The sequence below is a fragment of the Drosophila miranda genome, assembly GCF_003369915.1.
Source record: "Drosophila miranda strain MSH22 chromosome Y unlocalized genomic scaffold, D.miranda_PacBio2.1 Contig_Y2_pilon, whole genome shotgun sequence".
NCBI lineage: Eukaryota > Metazoa > Arthropoda > Insecta > Diptera > Drosophilidae > Drosophila > Drosophila miranda.
Window position 1 is genome coordinate 21,610,578 of NW_022881614.1, and position 23,177 is coordinate 21,633,754.

The window sequence follows — 23,177 nt, forward strand, 5'->3', positions numbered from 1 at the left end:
CGTATGCACACACATATAAACGTGCATTAATTTGATCATCGACATTCTCTTTGCTTTGTCTTGTTCTTTTCTTTTGCTTGCATTCTTGTGTTTGCACTTCAATTAAATTTGACTTTAAATGTAAAATCATATAAACATATACAGTTATATTAAGGAATATCTTTCCTATAGAATTAATTTCTTTATCATATGTCTTAAGTCCTTTCCTAATCAACTCAATGTTAAGCCTTGATTCACTCTGGCAATGTCGGCCAAAATGTCATTCTTTAATTCTTTACTATTTTCATATAATTAATATTGTTCCACAGCTACCGAAGCAGTTCATTGGGCCCAACGAGCTCGTCAAGGAAAGTGTTTGAATTTGGTAATGATCATTAATTTCGTATTGAATGGAAATGTTGACCTTCGTGAGTAAAAAGGCTCAGTTTTGCTATGAATTGTATTTTATATTCTTAAGTTAATGAACCTTTTGTTATATATGAATCTTTTGAATCTTGATTAATAGAACTATTTTGAATTAACATGAATTTGGAATAAATAACAACCATTCTGTCTAAGTACATAATGCCAATGATGCATCGATTGTAATAATGCAGCGGTAGTTACGTTAAGTGCCATGCCAACATCGTTCCACGCATTGCCGAAGGTAGGGAGGGTATAGAGGAACTAGTGATCTCCTACACCTAGGACCACTAAATTAAATACGTGACTACCGGATTCCTTCTTGCCATCTAGGCCGACCGGGGATTGATTACATTTGTTTTTTTTTTTTTGATCAAAGTAGATTCTGTGTCAGTGCACTTAAATTTTTATAATATGGCGAGAACAAGGAAGTATAGGGATAGGAAAGACCCCGACCCCATCCGGCGAGCTGAGCCCAGAGCGCAGTATAGTGCACTAACCCCGATTCCCCTTTCCTGCTGAGGCTGCATTGCCAACAAGATTTAACCAGCCCGTAGCCGTAACATTATACATGTTGCTGGTCAGCTCGCTCATGGCATTCGCCTTGAGATCTTCCTTGGCGGCTATTGCGGGGATGTATTTGGCCGATGTCTGCTCCACCAGCGTTCGACTAAGCGGCTTGATGGCGAGCAAATGGTCCAGGAGGCGCAGCTTGGACTGCGCCTGGTCCAGGTACTCCATCTGCAGGTTCATCTAGAGCCACGAGATGAGCACCTCAATGGTCCGCAGGGCCATACCCGACTGCAGCACCAGGTTAAGCGTGGTGCCGTAAAAGGCGAACCGCTCGGTCAGCCGATTGGTCGCACACTCGGTGCTCTCCCTCACGAGGTCAGCCAGCAGCAGCTGCAGGGCTCCCAGGTCCACGCTGGACACTGTGCAGTAGTTGCGCACGCTGTCGACCAGCGTGTGTAGCTGTCGCAGGGGCGACGGCCTCCTAGGCAGGCTGCTGCACCGCTTCTTCCGCATGTAGTCCAATCGAAAGCGAACTGTCTGGATTGTGATCTGCACAATGTCGCTCTTGCCAACTCGCTCATCGAACTGGGCGCGCAGCTCCTCGGCCTGCAGCAACAGCAGCTGGGCGTGGCACAGACAGTCCTGCCGCGCATAGTAGCTGGCCATGTGGCAGCGGCAGAGCATCACTATAGTATGTTGGCGCTTAAAGAACCATCCGTTTTGGAGCTGAGGCCACAGATCGTCGAGCAGCTCCTGCGCTCGATCCACCTCCTCAGAGAGTTGGAGCTGCTGGTTAGAATTCAGGTGGTCTTGTCCCAGGAAGTGGGTCAGGGCTCGCAGGTAGGTGAATCTCTCGTCCAGCATTTGCCCTATCCTGAGTATCAGCAGCCAGGCTTCATCGGCCTGCGCCATGTAGCCCATGGACGACAGAGCCATGGCTGCAGCAACTGCATCGTCGATCAGGGCTTCCCAGTCGATTGGTGTATCGTCGCAGCCGAGGGGCTCTTGGTCTGCACGTTCGAAGAAGGCCGCGAAGCCAGCGATGGACGATGTGGCCAACTCCACCAGGCGATGCTCCCGCTTAATGTTGAGCTCCAGCAAGTTGTTCTTGACGATTAACTCCTCCAGGCTGTTCTCGGCCGTCTCCTTGATCGAGAACATGGTCTTCTGTGCCTCCAAAGCCTCCAGCAGCACACTGATACTGGTATGGCCAATGGCCAGCTGTTGCATGCGGCTGAGCGGTTGCTTGAGGGCCGTGCTTTGCAGCTGGGAGCGCAGTTCCTCGCACTGACGCACCACCTCGCTGTCGGTGCGCATCTTGCGTGCCAGGAGAACCAGGTGGTAGTCATTGTGACGGCAGCGTAGTAGCGACTGCAGCAGGGGTACGGGCCGCGCACTCTGGAAGTGCAGCACGGCCAACAGATCCACATCGTATAGCTGTTTCATTTGGGCGGGGGTTAGGGGGTTGGGCATAGGACTGGACTCGTGCCACTCGTAGACGCACTTCTCCGTATTATTGGCATTGTGGTAGTGGACGAAGAGCTGTGAACGCAACCGCGATGGATTCGTTTGGGCCGCAAGGTAGGTGGACTGCAGACGGTTGGCCATGTCGGAGCTCTTGCAGTGGACACTGGCTTTGTAGATTCGCAGGAGCACACTAAGCATTTTCTGGCTGGTGATGAGCGGTCGTAGATGTTGCAAGGGCTCCAAGAAGGCCAGCACAAGGGACATTTGTTCGGGACACGCTACCTTTTCGGCCACGAGTGCCAGTAGACGCACCAGCTTGACTAGCTCCATGGCGGAGGGCCCCAGGCACTTCATGCTCTTGGCCACGTCCAAGGTGTAGCCAAGAATGCCCAAGAGCGGCTTATAGGGTGCCTGAAGAGAAAGCTCATTAGGTAAAAGGTTTTCCAGCTGTGGCAGACGTACCTTGTCCGACTTCTGTTCGGTCGTCGGCTGCCAGTTAACGTAAGCTTCCAGGGCGCACATCCCGAAGGAGAGAAGGCAATGCCTGCGAATGCTTTTACAGGCCTCGTTGGAGCAGCTGGTCGCCAGCGGACTCCTCACTACGTTCACCGTCAGCCCAAGGCAGCCATGCAGCAGTTGAAAGTGGGCGGTGTATACCTCGGGACTGTCGTCGCCCTCGAGCTGCTGCCAAAAAATGTCTAAGGGAGGCTTGTTGCTGCTCTGATGAAGCAGCATCTGCAGGCGCTGGAAGAACACCAGCAGGTCCATGAACCACTGCTCTTTGGCGTGCGTCGCGCCCTTGTGCTCGAAGAAGTAGACGAACTTCTTGCACAGATCGATGTAAGTCCGCTTGAAGTCCGCCGTAGCCTCGCGCACGTACAACAGCTTGACATAGTAGTAGAGGAGATGGATGGAGTAGTTCTGCGGAGAGACGTCCTTGTACAGGTCGCGACAAATGCGCAGCAACTTCAGTGCCAGTTGTTGTTCGAGCGGCGCTTCTATGGAAAACATGTCGATCTGCATCAGTGCCAGAACCAGGCCCAGATACTCCGTGAATTGAGTAGTCAGCTCAGAGCTGGGTGTGGCCCAGCTGCAGCTCAGGAGCTTGAGAAGCGGGTCGTACATTTTCGTCGTGCTCTCGGGCGGAAGGGCGCTCAGGTACATCAGAAAGGCTTTGCTTCGCTTGCTGAACAGGGCATCATTCAGCTGGACCAGGAGAGCCGCATTCTTTGCCACACCCATTGCCTCCAAGGCGTAATATAGTTGATCTGTGGCGGCGATGGGCAACGTCTCCTTCTGCATTTGCAAGTGAATGCCGTTGAAGTGCGTCAGATGGATGTCCAAATACAACTTGTAGTCAGCCTCCCCTTGCAGGCGGCAGGGCTGCGATCGGACTAGGCCGTACATTTTCTGGCATTCCGTCAGGGATTTCTGCGAAGCACCCGTACAATTAGGATACCAGCTAGCAAGCATTTGGTTCTTCAACTTACCTCCTGACAAAGCTCACGATGTATGTACCGCAGACTCGTTAGATGAGCTTCCCACAGGCTCGGCTTCTCCTCGTAGGGCTCCACGTGTGGTACCACGGTGGCCGCAATGTCGCAGTAGAGATCGTCATGCTGGTGCAGATTGTCCTTCAAGGCGAGACACAGCTGGCGCAACACGCTCAACTCATATCTTAGCGGAAAGGAGGCGTCGTTTATCCCGATGCCCTTGCTGAATTCCTTGAATTTCAGCTTAATTGTCGTGGCCGCAGCCTCAACATCGGATCGAGTGCCTTTCAACTGTTTCACTATATCGGCAGACATTATTAGAGAAGCTTAAAAGATATTTATTCTGGCCTCGCATGGTTAGCCAGACGCGCAAGTACATATCTGAATGCCATTCACTTCGGATAGGCCGTTTCAGAAATTATACATAGATCTCTTAGGACCATACCCACGCACGAAAAAGGGAAACATAGGATTGCTCATAGTTGTCGATCACAATACTAAGTTCCATTTTCTGTGTCCCCTGAAGAAATTTACAGCCCCAAAGATCTGTGAATATGTGGAAGGGTCTCTCTTTTATACATTTGGGGTGCCAGAAGTCAGATGATCTTGTCAGACAATGTATCCCAATTTAAATCTAGCTACTTTCATTCATTTTTAAATAGCTTCGGTATAAAGCAAAAATGCACAGCTATTTATTCACCGCAAGCGAATGCCAGCGAGCGACTGAACAGATCCGTGATAGCTGCGATACGAGCTTATATCGGTAACGAACATTCCAATTGGGACTGTAACCTGAATGCATTAGTGGTTCATTGAGATCTACCTTACATAGGAGTACAGGGTATTCTCCATATTTTCTAGCATTTGGTCAAAACATTATGTTGAATGGGAAGGATTACGCGCTCTTGCGTAAACTAGACATTTTGAACGACGATACTAGAAAAGAGGACCCAGATTCCTTGCAGCTAATCCGGCCACAGGCTAAAGCGAATGTCAATAAGGCACACGAAGAAAATTCGCATAGATCAATTTACGCTGCCGTGATACACAATTAAAGATTGGAGATTTGGTATATGCCAGAAATTTCACACAAAGTAGTGCTATAAAAAAGTTTAGTTCTAAACTAGCCGCTGTGTTCATTCCCGCTCAGGTAATTAAAAAGCGGAGTCCGTACTATTACGAATTGGTCGATGAGAACAAGAAATATCTCGGCGTGTATCATCTGAAAGACATTCAGATCAGGAAATAATCTCTCCTAATCAAGTTCTTCAGATAATTATTCGTCGAGCAGGTCTTGTATAAATATCTGTGGTGTAGTAGCCAGCACAAAAATATAGGGAATTGGTTATCTTCTTTCGTCTCGTGAGACCCCCTAGTGATCTTTCAAATGATCAAGCTTTAGCCGCTCTTAAGGTTGGATCAAAGCTTTAGCCGCTCTTAGGTCCGAACGCCCACGCACACATGCAAGCGACGGACAGTGGGAAGCATAGACGGCAATTGTACGATTGCACAGTTAAGCTATGCTGTGCATTAGACGATCGTCTAATGCTGCTCGAATGTTCTAGATCATACGATTGTAAAAAGTTAGTAAAAAGCTCAAAAGCTCTGCTGCACAGGCTACTCAGTCCATCGTCTATTACTGCTTTGAACAAAAGAAGAAAGTTGATCGATCTGTAAAGACGTGATAATTCCCGAGTGCGAGCAACATACACAGTGCCCACATATATACAGAGGTGGTCAAAAGTATTTACACAAAGACCTTTTTTTTGCAAGTTCAAGTTTAGGAATTGTTTTTGTTGTTGTTGAAATCAAAATACAAAAAAAAGCTGTAGCGGCAGACGCCGCTAATATTAAACGACACGACAAAGAGTGCGTGCGAGAGAGACAGAAAATCAGTCTGAGCGTGACGTCGGGCGCTGCGTAGCCACTGCAAATTGATTTGTTCCTATTGGCTATAAAAATAATCTGATCTGATCCAGATTCAGCAATCTGATAGATATGGTCATTATCTATGATTCTGCGTTTTTAGTTTTCTCGTATCCTCAATATTGTGGATGCAACAGATTTTCGTCCTTTGTGGGGGAGGAAGGGGGTGGGGCGAAATTCTGAGATATACGTTTTATAGTGAGATCTAACAGAAGTGCGGATACCAAATTTGGTTACTCTAGCCTTAATAGTCTCTGAGATTTGTGGACATCGACTTTTACCACAAATCTAATATACCCCAATACTCATTTTGAGTATCGGGTATAAAAAACTTTTAGGCCAAAAAGATTGATCTACTAGCAATTGAATGAGAGAAGAATTGGAAAAGATAACTGTTTGTGCGAATAAGGAGAAGCAAATTAAGTGATGCTTATCAGTTGTCAAAATTATTTACACACATTTTTAATGCTGCAGAAGTATTTACACAAAACTTTAAGCTAATTTTTATCCCCGATACTCAAAATGAGTATTGGGGTATATTAGATTTGTGGTAAAAGTGGATGTGTGTAACGTCCAGAAGGAATCGTTTCCGACCCCATAAACTATATATATTCTTGATCAGCATCAATAGCCGAGTCGATTGAGCCCTGTCTGTCTGTCCGTCTGTCCGTCCGTTCGTCCGTCCGTCCGTCCGTCCCCTTCAGCGCCTAGTGCTCAAAGACTATAAGAGCTAGAGCAACGATGTTTTGGATCCAGACATCTGTGATATGTCACTGCTACAAAAATATTTCAAAACTTTGCCCCGCCCACTTCCGCCCCCACAAAGGACGAAAATCTGTGGCATCCACATTTTTAAAGATACGATAAAACCAAAAACGCAGAATCGTAGAGGATGACTATATGTTCTAGAGTGTAAAATCTCAACCAGATCGTATAATTATTATAGCCAGAATCAAGAAAACAATTTCATTCTTTCTCGCTCTGTCTCTCTCTAACACACACACAGGTTTCATGGTCGGTTTTGCCAATTGCAAAATATGAGTTCAAGGATCTCAGAACCTATAAGAGCCAGAGCAACCAAATTTGGTATCCACACTCCTGTGATATCGGACCTTGACCGTTTCGTGTCCAAATTTCGCCACACCCCCTTTCGCCCCCGCAAAGGACGAAAATCTGGGGCATCCACAAATCTCAGCGACTATTAAGGCTAGAGTAACCAAATTTGGTATCCGCACTCACTATAAAACGTATATCTCAGAATTTCGCTCCACCCCCTTCCGCCCCCACAAAAAACGAAAATCTGTTGCATCCACAATATTGCAGATTCGGGAAAACTAAAAACGCAGAATCATAGATAACGACGATATCTATCAGACTGCTGAATCTGGATCAGATCAGATAATTTGTATAGCCAAAAGGAACAAATCAATTTTCAGTGGCTACGCAGCGCCCGAAGTCACGCTCAGACTGATTTTCTGTCTCTCTCGCACGCACTCTTTGTCGTTTCGTTTAATATTAGCGGCGTCTGCCGGAGGAGAGCCATACTGACTTAGTATCGGGTATAACTGTAGAGTTGCGGTGTCCGCAGCAACTCACAACGTTCCCCCTCGTTTGTTCTTGGGCAGACAGAGCAGCTCAAAGACGACACAGCCCGAATTTGAGCCATGCACCTGGTATGGTAATGGCAGGAGAGGAGGCCCCGGCCATGGGACTGGGCACGAGAATGGAGGTTATGCCAACAGAGGAGCCACCTGCACCAGGGACTCTATTTCCCTTTTTTTTCTAATTAATTGCTTCTACGTGGCCACTGCAAATTGATTTCTTGCTTTTGGCTACAAAAAGGATCCGATCTGATCCAGATTCAGCAATCTGATAGATACAGTCATTATCTATGATTCTGCGTTTTTAGTTTTCTCGAATGTGCAATATTGTGGATGCAACAGATTTTCGTCCTTTGTGGGGGCGGAAGGGGGTGGGGCGAAATTCTGAGATATACGTTTTATAGTGAGATCTAACGGAGTGCGGATACCAAATTTGGTTACTCTAGCCTTAATAGTCTCTGAGATTTGTGGACATCGACTTTTACCACAAATATATATAGTCGCTGAGATTTGTGGATGCCCCAGATTTTCGTCCTTTGCGGGGGCGAAAGGGGGTGTGGCGAAATTTGGACACGAAACGGTCAAGGTCCGATATCACAGGAGTGTGGATACCAAATTTGGTTGCTCTGGCTCTTATAGGTTCTGAGATCCTTGAACTCATATTTTGCAATTGGCAAAACCGACCATGAAACCTGTGTGTGTGTTAGAGAGAGACAGAGCGAGAAAGAATGAAATTGTTTTCTTGATTCTGGCTATAATAATTATACGATCTGGTTGAGATTTCACACTCTAGAACATATAGTCATCCTCTACGATTCTGCGTTTTTGGTTTTATCGTATCTTTAAAAATGTGGATGCCACAGATTTTCGTTCTTTGTGGGGGCGGAAGTGGGCGGGGCAAAGTTTTGAAATATTTTTGTAGCAGTGACATATCACAGATGTCTGGATCCAAAACATCGTTGCTCTAGCTCTTATAGTCTTTGAGCACTAGGCGCTGAAGGGGACGGACGGACGGACGGACGAACGGACGGACAGACGGACAGACAGACAGGGCTCAATCGACTCGGCTATTGATGCTGATCAAGAATATATATACTTTATGGGGTCGGAAACGATTCCTTCTGGACGTTACACACATCCACTTTTACCACAAATCTAATATACCCCAATACTCATTTTGAGTATCTGTCTGTCCGTCCCCTTCAGCGCCTATTGCTCAAAGACTATAAGAGCTAGAGCAACGATGTTTTGGATCCAGACTTCTGTGATATGTCACTGCTACAAAAATATTTCAAAACTTCGCCACACCCCCTTCCGCCCCCTCAAAGGACGAAAATCTGGGGCATCCACAAATCTCAGAGACTATTAAGGCTAGAGTAACCAAATTTGGTATCCGCACTCCTGTTAGATCTCACTATAAAACTTATATCTCAGAATTTCGCCCCACCCCCTTCCGCCCCCACAAAGGACGAAAATCTGTTGCATCCACAATATTGCAGATTCGGGAAAACTAAAAACGCAGAATCATAGATAACGACGATATCTATCAGACTGCTGAATCTGGATCAGATCAGATAATTTGTATAGCCAAAAGGAACAAATCAATTTTCAGTGGCTACGCAGCGCCCGACGTCACGCTCAGACTGATTTTCTGTCTCTCTCGCACGCACTCTTTGTCGTTTCGTTTAATATTAGCGGCGTCTGCCGGAGGAGAGCCATACTGACTTAGTATCGGGTATAACTGGAGAGTTGCGGTGTCCGCAGAAAATCACAACGTTCCCCCTCGTTTGTTCTTGGGCAGACAGAGCAGCTCAAAGACGACACAGCCCGAATTTGAGCCATGCACCTGGTATGGTATTGGCAGGAGAGGAGGCCCCGGCCATGGGACTGGGCACGAGAATGGAGGTTATGCCAACAGAGGAGCCACCTGCACCAGGGACTCTATTTCCCTTTTTTTTCTAATTAATTGCTTCTACGTGGCCACTGCAAATTGATTTCTTGCTTTTGGCTACAAAAAGGATCCGATCTGATCCAGATTCAGCAATCTGATAGATACAGTCATTATCTATGATTCTGCGTTTTTAGTTTTCTCGAATGTGCAATATTGTGGATGCAACAGATTTTCGTCCTTTGTGGGGGCGGAAGGGGGTGGGGCGAAATTCTGAGATATACGTTTTATAGTGAGATCTAACAGAAGTGCGGATACCAAATTTGGTTACTCTAGCCTTAATAGTCTCTGAGATTTGTGGACATCGACTTTTACCACAAATCTAATATACCCCAATACTCATTTTGAGTATCGGGTATAAAAAACTTTTAGGCCAAAAAGATTGATCTACTAGCAATTGAATGAGAGAAGAATTGGAAAAGATAACTGTTTGTGCGAATAAGGAGAAGCAAATTAAGTGATGCTTATCAGTTGTCAAAATTATTTACACACATTTTTAATGCTGCAGAAGTATTTACACAAAACTTTAAGCTAATTTTTATACCCGATACTAAAAATGAGTATTGGGGTATATTAGATTTGTGGTAAAAGTGGATGTGTGTAACGTCCAGAAGGAATCGTTTCCGACCCCATAAAGTATATATATTCTTGATCAGCATCAATAGCCGAGTCGATTGAGCCCTGTCTGTCTGTCCGTCTGTCCGTCCGTTCGTCCGTCCGTCCGTCCGTCCCCTTCAGCGCCTAGTGCTCAAAGACTATAAGAGCTAGAGCAACGATGTTTTGGATCCAGACATCTGTGATATGTCACTGCTACAAAAATATTTCAAAACTTTGCCCCGCCCACTTCCGCCCCCACAAAGGACGAAAATCTGTGGCATCCACATTTTTAAAGATACGATAAAACCAAAAACGCAGAATCGTAGAGGATGACTATATGTTCTAGAGTGTAAAATCTCAACCAGATCGTATAATTATTATAGCCAGAATCAAGAAAACAATTTCATTCTTTCTCGCTCTGTCTCTCTCTAACACACACACAGGTTTCATGGTCGGTTTTGCCAATTGCAAAATATGAGTTCAAGGATCTCAGAACCCATAAGAGCTAGAGCAACCAAATTTGGTATCCACACTCCTGTGATATCGGACCTTGACCGTTTCGTGTCCAAATTTCGCCACACCCCCTTTCGCCCCCGCAAAGGACGAAAATCTGGGGCATCCACAAATCTCAGCGACTATTAAGGCTAGAGTAACCAAATTTGGTATCCGCACTCACTATAAAACGTATATCTCAGAATTTCGCTCCACCCCCTTCCGCCCCCACAAAAAACGAAAATCTGTTGCATCCACAATATTGCAGATTCGGGAAAACTAAAAACGCAGAATCATAGATAACGACGATATCTATCAGACTGCTGAATCTGGATCAGATCAGATAATTTGTATAGCCAAAAGGAACAAATCAATTTTGAGTGGCTACGCAGCGCCCGAAGTCACGCTCAGACTGATTTTCTGTCTCTCTCGCACGCACTCTTTGTCGTTTCGTTTAATATTAGCGGCGTCTGCCGGAGGAGAGCCATACTGACTTAGTATCGGGTATAACTGTAGAGTTGCGGTGTCCGCAGCAACTCACAACGTTCCCCCTCGTTTGTTCTTGGGCAGACAGAGCAGCTCAAAGACGACACAGCCCGACTTTGAGCCATGCACCTGGTATGGTAATGGCAGGAGAGGAGGCCCCGGCCATGGGACTGGGCACGAGAATGGAGGTTATGCCAACATAGGAGCCACCTGCACCAGGGACTCTATTTCCCTTTTTTTCTAATTAATTGCTTCTACGTGGGTGTGCGCATCGCGAAAGTCAACAATGGCCTCTGCACGGAGCTCGTTCGGCCTTGTGCCGCATGCCCATGCCGCATGCCACTGGCGAATGCCTGCGGCATTGTCAGGCCTCCCGCTGGCAGTGCGCTGACACTAACATATGGGAAATAAAAAACGAACGTGCAAGGAAAGACGGACAGACTCATCAATGCTTTCGATTGAAAACTTTTGCACGGCCCATGTGGCCGGGTAGGTTTTCCTCTCCATTTGTTTGCTCCCCCGCAATAACGGGGACGGGGGTGGTGGAAAAATGGAGAATTGGAAATGCGAGTGGGGCAAACAATAAGCCGTTACAATGGGCTTCTTTCTATCTCCCTCCTATCCGTGTACCTCTCGATTTGGGGGCAGATGTTCGCCACAGTTTGCACAGCTGCCTTCTCCCCAATATCTATGCTAAATTTAGGCAATGTGCCCCGATATGGGGCAAGTAAATTCGGGTTTTCAATTATGAATCTGTTCTCATGTGGCACCCTTTATTGTTGGGCCACGTTTTCGTTCTTTCTCCGGAATATTCAGTGAATAGTTTGCTGCTTAATCAATATGAACTTTTTCCAATTCCAATTCCAAACAACATTGAAGGAGTTTCCAGTGCATATTAATGTTGAAATGGGCGTGTCGCCACCTCCTGGGTGATGATGAGAAAGAGTTGCTGCCAGCACGCGATATTCTTGCCAGCACGCGTCCATTTATCATTCGTTGACACTTGCGGATGGCAAGGCGATATCAACCAGAAAGAAGTCTATCCTCTTACAATACGGCCACTCCCTCGCAGGGGGCGGAGGCGGAGGCGCACTGTCAAAACAGGGACCATCTTTTTCAGTTCTTTTTGCCATCGAAACCGCAAACAAGCGAATTAGCTGGTTTCCCAAGGTACCTGCCGTTGACAGGCGCCGGGACTGCGACAGGAAGAGGAACTGGAGCTGCCATTGGAGTTGCAGTTGGGACTGTCAAAAGCAAAGCAAAAGTGGAACCCCATCCAATGGGCCGTCAAGGCGGGGTGGCGGCATCTTCAAAAATGCAAGTTGGCGGCAATTGAAAACTCATTGACAGTTGACAATGGAAAAAAATAATAGAAAAACGAAAACGCCAGCAACTGGTGGGAGGACCGAGGAGCCAAAACTCAATTGCAGTTACATTTCAATGCAAATACCCTGTACTCGGGCGAGTGCCAGGATATACTACAGCTAGAGCTCCCTTTGAGGAACTCAATGTTAGATTGTTGGCCTAAAGGGTATCTGTGCAGCGTTCCTGTAAGGTGTGGCCCTCTCTTCGAGCCCTCTTCTAGCCTAGGTTGTTGCCTCTCTTATCCATAACTTTCTTTTCCGGCTTGTCGTTGACAGGCAGCGTTTGTTCGGTTAGTGGTTGGCCCTGCTGCTGCTGTTTCTGTTGTTGTTATTCATTCAGAGTTGTACTGGCATGCTGAGACGTTTTCTATTTGAAATTGTCAGCGGCAATTGATATGCATTGCTGCAGCTGAATGTCTCTTTGTTTTGTCTGCCGATTGCGGTTGGTTGCTGCTTCAGGAAATTGATTTCCACAATCATGGAGCGTTGCAGCACAGCCCCTGCACAGCCCGTGCATTGAACTGCTTGTATTGGCACCGCAAATGAAGCTAGCAATTAAAACTTCAACGATCAACAGCATGGTGGCAATCTATGGGCGGGATGCGGCGGAAGCTACCAATAAATTGCTGCACACTTGAACGCGCGCGCCTGCAAGTATGCAACGGAAAATGCATTTAATTTTCGGCGAGCTTTGAGATGGAATTCTTCCTTGTGATTTGATATGTAATGCAAGTACTCAATGAAGAAATTCCAAGAGCAGCGCATTAGTAGACAAGAAGCTTCAGCTGCTGGCAGAACCCAGCCGGACGGTCAGACGGAGCGGACACGGGCGGACACGATCGGACAGGGGTAGGTAGCGACGCCTGCCAATTGCTTTTCAACATATTTGATGCGACGACGACTTTCGACATTTTGCAACTTGGCCACGTACAGAAGTCGAAAAAAGGAAGATGGGAAAAAACAAGCTGGAAACGGCAAAGACGGGCAATGGCGACTAGAAGATGCCCTCTGCCTGAGGACTGAGTCGAAAAGGTATATTTGGGAGTTGCCAAACCATTTACAGTCCCCCACAAGCAGCTCCCTACCCAACTTTGAAGCGAATACACTTGCCATGTACGGGGTGTCAGAAAACCCCTAAAAGCAAAGTACAAAACCAACAACCAAATACTAACAGCCACTGCAGAAGCAAGAACAACAGCTGCGACTCTGGTTAAGCATACAAACTGTATATAACGTATTCGCCCTGTGTCTGCGTGGCTGGGAGGGAGTGCGTTGGAGAGGCGAAGTGAAGCATACGCCATGTTGACCCAATAACAAACATAAAATGTAATCGCAGCTAATAAGAAAACTAAGCAGATCCTGGCTGGTCACGATTTACGCTCGTTTCGCATTCGATTTGCGATGCGCCATTGGCAGAGCCACACGACACAGTGGAATCACTGCGGAGCCTTGGCCCAGGGTCTATGCTAACCTCTAGAGGGCAGCTTGAAGGCAATTTCAAACCACTGTGCTGGCTCCTGGCCCTGCTCCGCCATGTCAATGGACATTTAATGGCGTTCCCCATTATGCGCCGCATCAAATGTGCCAAATACGCTTCGCTGGCAATAAATGCTGCATGGCGAGGTTTCTCTTCGATGCAAGTCAACCCTCCCCCGTCTCCGACTCGTTGGGGGCCCTCAGCTGGTCGTAGCCGTGGTCGTGGTCGCCGATTGTAATGGCATAACCTTTGAATAAAATTAGCATTATCAGAGCTCCATTTGGCGGCCATTCCGCTTCGTTTCTTTTCAGGTGTCTGTGTATCGGTGCGCCGGGGGATCAATAAATATGCTCAATGACTTTTTGAGCGCCACATGATGCCTCCTGGCCATTAACATAACAGCTAAGGCCGTTAGCGGGCACATGAAGGTCAATGGGAACTAGTCGCTCGGTATATTCTATACAAAACGAGGGGAACGTTGTGAGTTGCTGCGGACACCGCAACTCTACGGTTATACCCGATACTAAGTCAGTATGGCTCTCCTCCGGCAGACGCCGCTAATATTAAACGACACGACAAAGAGTGCGTGCGAGAGAGACAGAAAATCAGTCTGAGCGTGACGTCGGGCGCTGCGTAGCCACTGCAAATTGATTTGTTCCTATTGGCTATAAAAATAATCTGATCTGATCCAGATTCAGCAATCTGATAGATATGGTCATTATCTATGATTCTGCGTTTTTAGTTTTTTCGAATGTGCAATATTGTGGATGCAACAGATTTTCGTTCTTTGTGTGGGCGGAAGGGGGTGGGGCAAAGTTTTGAAATATTTTTGTAGCACTGACATATCACAGATCTCTGGATCCAAAACATCGTTGCTCTAGCTCTTATAATCTTTGAGCACTAGGCGCTGAAGGGGACGGACAGACGGACAGACGGGCGGACGGACAGACAGACAGGGCTCAATCGACTCGGCTATTGATGCTTATCCAGAATATATATACTTTATGGGGTCGGAAACGATTCCTTCTGGACGTTACACACATCCACTTTTACCACAAATCTAATATACCCCAATACTCATTTTGAGTATCGGGTAAATTAAGAACAACCCAACTATAGAATCCCTAGCACTCTGGGCACACTTTTCAACTCTTTTCGAAGCCCCTAAAGCTTGGAATCTCGGGGTACACACACACTTGCCGCCATCAATTACCAATTTCCATGCAAACTCATGTACCCCGAAAAACTAATTGGTGGAAAATTAAGTTTTTGCACAGAAATGTTGCGCAAATTGAAATGCAATCGAGGCAAAGCGGATTACTGAACTTTTATGATTGAATTCTGCTGCTGGTTGGCCGGTACCCAGCCCCCCAGCCACAAACCGATTCCGGCTCTGGCAAAAAGCGAATCGAGAACTTAATTCGGAGCGCAGCCTAGTGTGCCCGTGTATGTGCCTGAGCACCATATGCGATTGGCAGAGCTTATGTCTGTGCTTGCCAAAAAAACGAGGGGGAACGTTGTGAGTTGCTGCGGAGACCGCAACTCTACAGTTATACCCGATACTAAGTCAGTATGCCTCTCCTCCGGCAGACGCCGCTAATATTAAACGACACGACAAAGAGTGCGTGCGAGAGAGACAGAAAATCAGTCTGAGCGTGACGTCGCGCGCTGCGTAGCCAGTGCAAATTGATTTGTTCCTTTTGGCTATACAAATTATATGATCTAATCCAGATTCAGCAATCGGATAGATATGGTCGTTATCTATGATTCTGCGTTTTTAGTTTTCTCGAATCTGCAATATTGTGGATGCACGTCCTTTGTGTGGTCGGAAGGGGGTGGGGCGAAATTATTAGATATACGTTTTATAGTGAGATCTAACAGGAGTGCGGATACTAAATTTGGTTACTCTTGCGTTAATAGTCTCTGAGATTTGTGGAGGCCCCAGATTTTCGTCCTTTGCGGAGGCGGAAGGGGGAGTGGGGAAATTTTGACACGTAACGGTCAAGGTCCGATATCACAGGAGTGTGGATACCAAATTTGGTTGCTCTAGCTCTTATGGGTTCTGAGATCCTTGAACTCATATTTTGCAATTGGCAAAACCGACCATGAAACCTGTGTGTTAGAGAGAGACAGAGCGAGAAAGAATGAAATTGTTTTCTTGATTCTGGCTATCATAATTATACGATCTGGTTCAGATTTTGCACTCTAGAACACATTCATCCTCTACGATTCTGCGTTTTTGGTTTTCTCGTATCTTTAAAATTGTGGATGCCACAGTGACATATCACGGAAGTCTGGATCCAAAACAACGTTGCTCTAGCTCTTATAGTCTTTGAGCATTAGGCGCTGAAGGGGACGGACAGACGGACAGACGGACGGACGGACAGACAGACAGGGCTCAATCGACTCGGCTATTGATGCTGATCAAGAATATCTATACTTTATGGGGTCGGAAACGATTCCTTCTGGACGTTACACACATCCACTTTTAACACAAATCTAATATACCCCAATACTCATTTTGAGTATCGGGTATAAAAATAAAGAGAACAGATGAGATGAGGGAGGGCCAAAATATGTGGCCCCACCTCCAGTCGGCGTTACAACGATTTATATTTTGCTACTTTTGCTATAAAAAATAAATATGCAATAAAACAAAACGACAACGGGCCCCGCCGACATATGCATTATTGTCTTTTAATATATTTTTAATATACTAAATTGCGCTCTCAGCTGGCGCACGACTTGACTGCATCTTCCTTGCCATTTGGCATGCACCAGAAGACCTCGCCCAAGAGGCGGGCACGACGGCCGAGGGGAAGGGAGGTAGGGTTCGATGGGAAGGCCACTTTATGAAGCGCGCATATGTTGCACCCCTTTCAGAAAGCACCCCCCGAGGATGGGCTGGTGTGGGTACTCTTATAATAAAAATGAAGGACTCTCCGCCCGTGTACTCCGTATTCCCCAGGCAAATCACTGCAGTCTCCGAGTCTGAGGTGAAGGCTATAAAGCAAATCGTTTGACATTTGTTTTGATTTTCCATGATTGTTAAAAATATCCGTAGCCCAGAGGGAGACCTGACATCAGGCTTTTGGGATACACAAAAGACATGAACATATATGGGATCCTGAGGGGGGGGGGGGGGGGGGGGGGAAGATATTAGCTGTCTGCGGAGAAGATATTGGAGAATTGGGGGTTCTCTATACTTCATTGAGTTCCAACAGTCCTTTACACTATGAGAACTGACCTGTCTGACCCTTTTAAGCCACTCGGTTCAAGCTGGGGAAAGTTCCTTATCATAATTTAGAAGACAATTAGCCAGACACTGCCCTTACTGCGCTCTCCCACTCCCCATTCCAGTATCGATGGCAGAAAACTTGGTCTGGTCTCCGGAGATGCTGCCAGAGCCACTTAAAGTTTACAGCCGCAAGGGCCAAAACAATGCCAGACAATAATTAGCCAAATTTATTGTAATTAGCCGCACACGCAGGGCATCCAGCATCCAGCATACAGCAACCACTCCGCATCACACATTCGCATATGTGACCAGAGTCGAAGTAATTATTATCATTACAGAAGGAACCACGTTGGGCGAACCTTCTTCGGCCAGAGCGTGCCACATGTGTGCGTAGCGAGCTGAGAACGCATTTAATTGCACAAAGCCTCTTTGCACTTAGAGAGTTTTTAAATAATTTAGTTTTGTCGTTAGTGAAAAGCTGTCCAGGAGCTGCCTCTGTCAGAGGCGTGCATGTGGCAAGAAAAGCCACGGCAGGGCGGCAAGGACCGGGTCCTGGGACAGGACGTAATGCAGTCGAGTCACGTCACACAGCATGTCGCTAATTTTTCTACCTTCCCCCCCCCCCCCCCCCCCACCGACCTCTTTCGGGCACAAACTTTTCCTTCACTGCAATGCGCTGGAAAAAAGTATTGCTTCCCTTTTTCTATGTTCGGGTGGAGCGGGGAGTACAGGGAGGGGGCTGCAGAGGAGCTGTTAATTCCTATTAATACTGAGCCTGTGGCTTAAACCATTTTAAAGGCCTTTCGATTCGATTCCCTCTACCCGAAATGTTGTTTCCAGGACAGCCTCCCCTCACTCTCTTGGATTCAAGTTTAAAATTCGCTTTGTGCGCTTAAATTCTTAAAAAAGGCTTTTGTCAAAGTGGTGTACAGTCCCGCACTCCCTCCGCGCACGAGCATAACGGGAATGACTAAGAAGTGCAGCATATCGCACGGGGCACGTTTCCTTTCTGTAAACTTTATTATTTCGTGATAAAGTTAATAAACTTAGCCCCGATCTCTGCCTCTGCCTCGACTGGGAGGGCTTCAATAGGGACTGGTGGCACCTTTCACATTGTTTGCCATTTGCGGTGGACGGCGGCAACGAGAAGGTTCTGTCAGCCTCGACAGCCAGTCCAAATTGAAATTGGACATTAGACGTTTCCACATACACACACACACACACACACACAGGCACGAGTTTTTGAGTTTGAGTTTCCAAGTGCGGTCGTGTTTGCAAGCGAGCTCCGAGTTTTCTACAAACAAAATCCGTATCACGCCTGGAATCAAAACAGAAGACGGTTCAAGTCAGGCTTTCAGCGTCCCGTACTCACTGCGCATGGTGGCTGGCGGCGGAGACTTCCCAGTTGGTTGCAGGGGCAAACGCAGACGAGCAGATAGGCCAGGGGGGGTTGATCGTTGGTTTTGGCGCATTTCTCTATCCATCGTGTTGGTGGTAGGAAAAATAAAAACAACTTTCCCTCAAATCGCTTCACTTGCCTCGATTTATATTCACGGATCAGCTGATCGAGCAGAGGTGCTTACAGCACGGAGTTGCCGGACAGCGTAGGACAGTCATAGGGTTGCCAGATAGGGCCAACCAGTTTGAAAGTTGAGCGCCAACCGGAAAATCGCGCGGGCCACAAATTTTAAATTTTAAATTTTAAATTTCTAATTTCAAAATCGAGTATTTGGCAGTTACAAACAGGAAGAATGGAGGATGAGGAAAAGCGGGTCTTTGAGAGGAGAACTAGCCTGCAGCGTTCCCCACCACAGTGGCAGACGCCCCGAGGCATTTGGCCCAGGGAGCAGGCAGTTGAGAAGCCGGCCCAGCTAAGCCTTGGTACCGGAACTCCACTTAAGGCGCCCCTTAGAGTGCTGCCAGCACTGACTGTGTCTGCACCAGCAGAAGTCCCTGTCAATCCCTTTGACTTCAGCAGTGCTTCCACAGACAAAAGCGGTACAGGACCAAAGGCCGACGGAGATCTGCGGTCGATCCTGGCTTCGCTGGGAGAAAAGTCGACGGAATTGTCGAAGATGCTGAGGGACGCCAGTTATCTCAACAAGGAGATGAAAGAGTTGGCGCAGAACGTGGTGAGGATGCAAAAGTCCACGCTTCACAGCTTCGACGCAAAGTTTCAGAGGAAGGAGAGGGTGGAGCGGCGTGATCAGGAGACGCAGTGCTCCCCTCAACACGATGCGCCGAAAAGGAAGCTGGACAAGCCGACGAGGAGCTCGCCGAAGCGGAGAAACAATATGAGTGGCCATCCCACGTTGCAGTCCCGCGAACAACCGGCAAGGAAGACCGAATCAGCTGCACCTACCGAAGGTGAATGGGAGAAGGTGAAGAGCAGAGCGCACGCCCGGAAGCCAAGGCCCCGTCCGGATGTTATTATCATCGAGCCAAAAGGGGAAATGACTTACGCGGAGATCCTTAACCTCGTCACCCGCAACCAGAGCGAGAAGATGAAGAAGGTCGGCGAGAGTGTGAGCAGAGTGAAGCGAACAGCCGAAGGTGCTCTTCTATTGGAGCTCAAAGACGCCTCGAAGGAGACCGCTCAGCTGCTTCGCGAGGACATAGGCACTGTCCTAGGAGGCAAGGCGGAGGCGCGAGCACTCACCCATCAGACGAGGCTAGAGATGCTCGACTTGGATGAGATGGCTACCTCGGAGGACGTGAGGAAGGCCTTCAGCGAGCAAATGGGGATTACACTCGATGTGGACGCCATTAAGAGTTTGCGCCCAGGCTTTGGTGGTACCCAGCGGGCTATTATTTGCCTGCCGGCGACCCTTGCGACGAAGGCGCTATCCGTTGGTAAGGTTAAAGTGGCATGGTCCGTCTGCCGCATACGGGAGCGAAATCTGCCGTTAAAGTGCTTCAGGTGCCTTGAGATCGGCCACGTTGCACTTAATTGCAAAAGCTCTGTAGACAGAAGCGGGTGGTGCTTCCGCTGTGGGTCTGAGGAGCACAAGATAAGCGACTGCCACAATGAGGCAAAATGCTTCCTTTGTGTCGGAAAGGGCTAGCCCCACTCACACGTAGCTGGTAGCCACAGGTGTCCCATGGCACCCAAAGAGAAGGCAAGTCAAAACGCTGGACATGGTTAGGTTTTACCAAATAAACATAAACCATTGCGAGGCTGCCACAGATCTGCTCTCTCAGCCGGTGCGTGAAATGAGATCGGACGTTGCAATAATTAGCGAACCATACATTTCCCCCGAGGATGGATTCTGGGTAAAAAGCTTCTCAGGAAAAGCAGCAATATGGGCTTGCGGTAAGCCTCCTCTGCGGCCCTCAGTGTGCGCTGAGTTCCGACATTTCGTCAGGGCAAAACTGGGGAACTTATGGATTTACAGCTGCTATCTCCCCCCAAGCTTGAGCCGTCATAGCTTCGCTGCGGCGATGGACGAATTGGCCGACGACGCCAGGCACCACAATTCAAATGTGATTGCTGGCGACTTCAATGCTTGGGCCCAGGAGTGGGGCAGTGACATCTCCAGAAGCAGCAGCTCGGACGCCATATACAAGGGACACGCACTGCTTGAGGCCTTCGCTGCGTTGGACGTAGCATTGTTGAATCAGGGGACCGCGAATACCTTCAACAGGGGTGGCTCTGGGTCAGTCATCGACCTTACATTCGCCTCTAGCAGCCTTTCCCCTCTGTCCACCTGGCGCCTGGGGAACCACTATACGGCCAGCGACCACGAGGCAGTGGTGTTCTCGATAGGCGGAGAAGGTGGTTGCAGACTGACCAGGGCAACGCAGACAAGCCGGAGAGCAGCCTACAATCCCGAATCAATGCGGATTCCAAGGTTCTTGGAGGCGCTGAGGAATATGGAGGTCGGAGGCTCAGCTCAACAGATGGTCAAACAGCTTCTGGAGTCCCTACTGCTCGCATGCGATGCCAGTATGAGTCGCAAGAGGCCATTCAAGGGTAAGCAATCGCCGACCTATTGGTGGAATGACGAGATCCAGGAGGCCAGACGCACTTGCCTGTCAGCTAGAAGGCGATATCAACGGGCTCGCAGAAGGAGTGGCACTAGCTGGCGAAGGCTAGAAAAGCCCTAAAGAACGCCATCAAGGAGAGCAAGAGGGAGTGCTTCCTGCAGCTTTGCGACTCAGCCGAGAAGGATCCGTGGGGACGTGCCTACAAGACGGTAATGAAGCGTATTCATGGCAGAAACGCGGGGTCGCCGTCTGACCCAGACCAGTTGCGGACGATTGTTGAGGCATTGTTCCCATCCGGGGCTCACGGTCTTGCCAGCAGTGCCGTCGCACACCAGCCTGCATACTCGGTCGAACCGGTCACAGAGGACGAAATCGTCGCCCTGGCCCAAAGCTTAAAGGCCAAGAAGGCTCCAGGCCCTGATGGAATCCCCAACCGTGCGGTAAAACTGGCGATGGCATACAACCCGAACGAGTTTGCTAAGGCATTCACGCAGTGCCTGCGGGGAGGACTATTTCCGCCGCAGTGGAAGTTGCAACACCTGGTGCTCTTGCCAAAGCCAGGAACGCCGCCGGACGATCCCTCCTCGTTTCGACCGATTTGCTTAATCGACTCGCTGGGGAAGACTCTGGAACAGATAATCCGTAGAAGACTAGACAACGCCGTCGAGGATGCTGGGGGACTTTCACCAAACCAATACGGCTTCAGGAGGTCAACGGTGGACGCCATAGGCAGGGTAGTTGACATAGCCTCCAAGGCAGTGGAGGGAACTCGATGGAAGGGCGGCAACAAGGAATACTGCCTGATTGTCACCCTAGACATCAGGAACGCCTTCAATACGGTGAAGTGGGAGTGCATCCTGGACTGACTTAACCGGCGCGGTGTACCCCAATACCTTCAGGCAATCGTAAGGAGCTACTTCCCGGGGAGACTGCTGGAGTATAATACGGAGGCCGGCGCGCAGACTCACGGCATAACGGCAGGCGTTCCCCAAGGATCAGTGATGGACCCATCACCCCTATTATGGAACATTGCCTACGATGGAGTCATGAGATTAGCTCTTCCAGGCGGATGTCAGCTAACCTGCTACGCAGATGATGTCGCCCTGACGGTGGTGGCCAAGCACCTGGACGTCGTCGAAGCAAATTGTGACACCGCAATCCAGCTGATTGCAGACTGGCTCCGCTCTGCGGGACTAGAGATAGCCGCTCATAAAACCGAGGCAGTATTGGTGAGCACCCGTTCGACTGTGGAGACCGCTCACATCAGGGTTGGCGACCAGAGACTATCGCCTCTGTGCGCTCCGGATCTGCTGCGGCTTTCGGACCATATCCAACGACGCTGCCCTAGTCCTGGCGGGTGTCCTTCCAATTGACCTTCTGGTGCTTGAGGAGAGGGCCGTGGCCGAGGCCATCCGGGCCGGCGCGGCAAGGAGAGACGCGCGCAAGCAGGCCCGTGAAGGAAGCCTCAGAGCATGGCAAAGCCGCTGGGACGGCTCTGATAAAGGACGGTGGACACACCGCCTGATTCCGGATGTCCGATATTGGATCGGCAGGCGACACGGTGTGGTCAATTTCCATTCCACACAGCTTCTGAGCGGACACGGCTGCTTCAGCCATTACCTTTGGAGGTTCGGCCACGAGAACTCGCCGAACTGCTCGTGGTGCGGCGACGCCACTGAAGACGCTGAGCACATCATTTTTCAATGTGGGCGCTTCTCACTTATTAGGGAGGAGTTGTGGCGAGCCGCCGGCGGGCAGCTCACGCTGAACAACCTGATCGAGAAGATTGTGGAAGACCCCATGGTATGGTCGGCCTGGAGCAACTTTGCAGCCGGCGCCATGAAGGAGCTGCGTAACAGGAAGGAACAGGAACAGCAGGTAAGTGCCTGTTTTCCTATTCTTCTTCGCTGTGATTCTTGGCGCCACTTGTTGGTTGCTGCCTTCTTTTTGATTTTGGGCAAAATTGGCCAAGCACACCGCAAGTGGTGTTGGATAACGACGGAAGAACAGCTGACTGGAGGCACGGAGCTAAGTGCTGGAAAACGACAGCGTCTGGCCAATAGAGGGCGCGGCCACAGCAACCGGAGTTGCCAGATCGGAGATGAGCGATCAGCGGGAACAAGCACTCCGCTGACAAGCTCATTCGCCTGGGATGAGGAGAATCCCTTTCGCCGGAAAAATGCTCT

The 23,177-nt window shown here is 48.6% G+C and overlaps 1 protein-coding gene and 1 pseudogene across 1 annotated transcript; one reads left to right on the plus strand and one right to left on the minus strand.

The window, feature by feature from the left end:
• Nucleotides 1-1,155: 1,155 nt before the first annotated feature.
• LOC117193873 (protein three rows-like) lies at nucleotides 1,156-4,207 on the minus strand. The gene is made up of 3 exons (XM_033398562.1): nucleotides 3,873-4,207; nucleotides 2,845-3,813; nucleotides 1,156-2,793 (listed from the first exon to the last, which is right to left on the minus strand). The coding sequence occupies exons 1-3, from the start codon at nucleotides 4,188-4,190 to the stop codon at nucleotides 1,156-1,158; spliced, it is 2,925 nt and encodes a 974-aa protein (XP_033254453.1). The 5' UTR covers nucleotides 4,191-4,207.
• An 18,623-nt stretch (nucleotides 4,208-22,830) lies between these two features.
• Nucleotides 22,831-23,177, plus strand: part of LOC117193874 — a 35,687-nt pseudogene continuing 35,340 nt past the window's right edge.

Bases quoted from the DNA above. Each gene is read 5' to 3' on its own strand.
- LOC117193873 (XM_033398562.1), bottom strand. From the start codon at position 4,190: ATGTCTGCCGATATAGTGAAACAGTTGAAAGGCACTCGATCCGATGTT. The intron at 3,814-3,872 runs GTAAGTTGAAGA...GGTGCTTCGCAG, and splicing joins ATCGTGAGCTTTGTCAGGAG to AAATCCCTGACGGAATGCCA. The intron at 2,794-2,844 runs GTACGTCTGCCA...CTTTCTCTTCAG, and splicing joins CCGAACAGAAGTCGGACAAG to GCACCCTATAAGCCGCTCTT.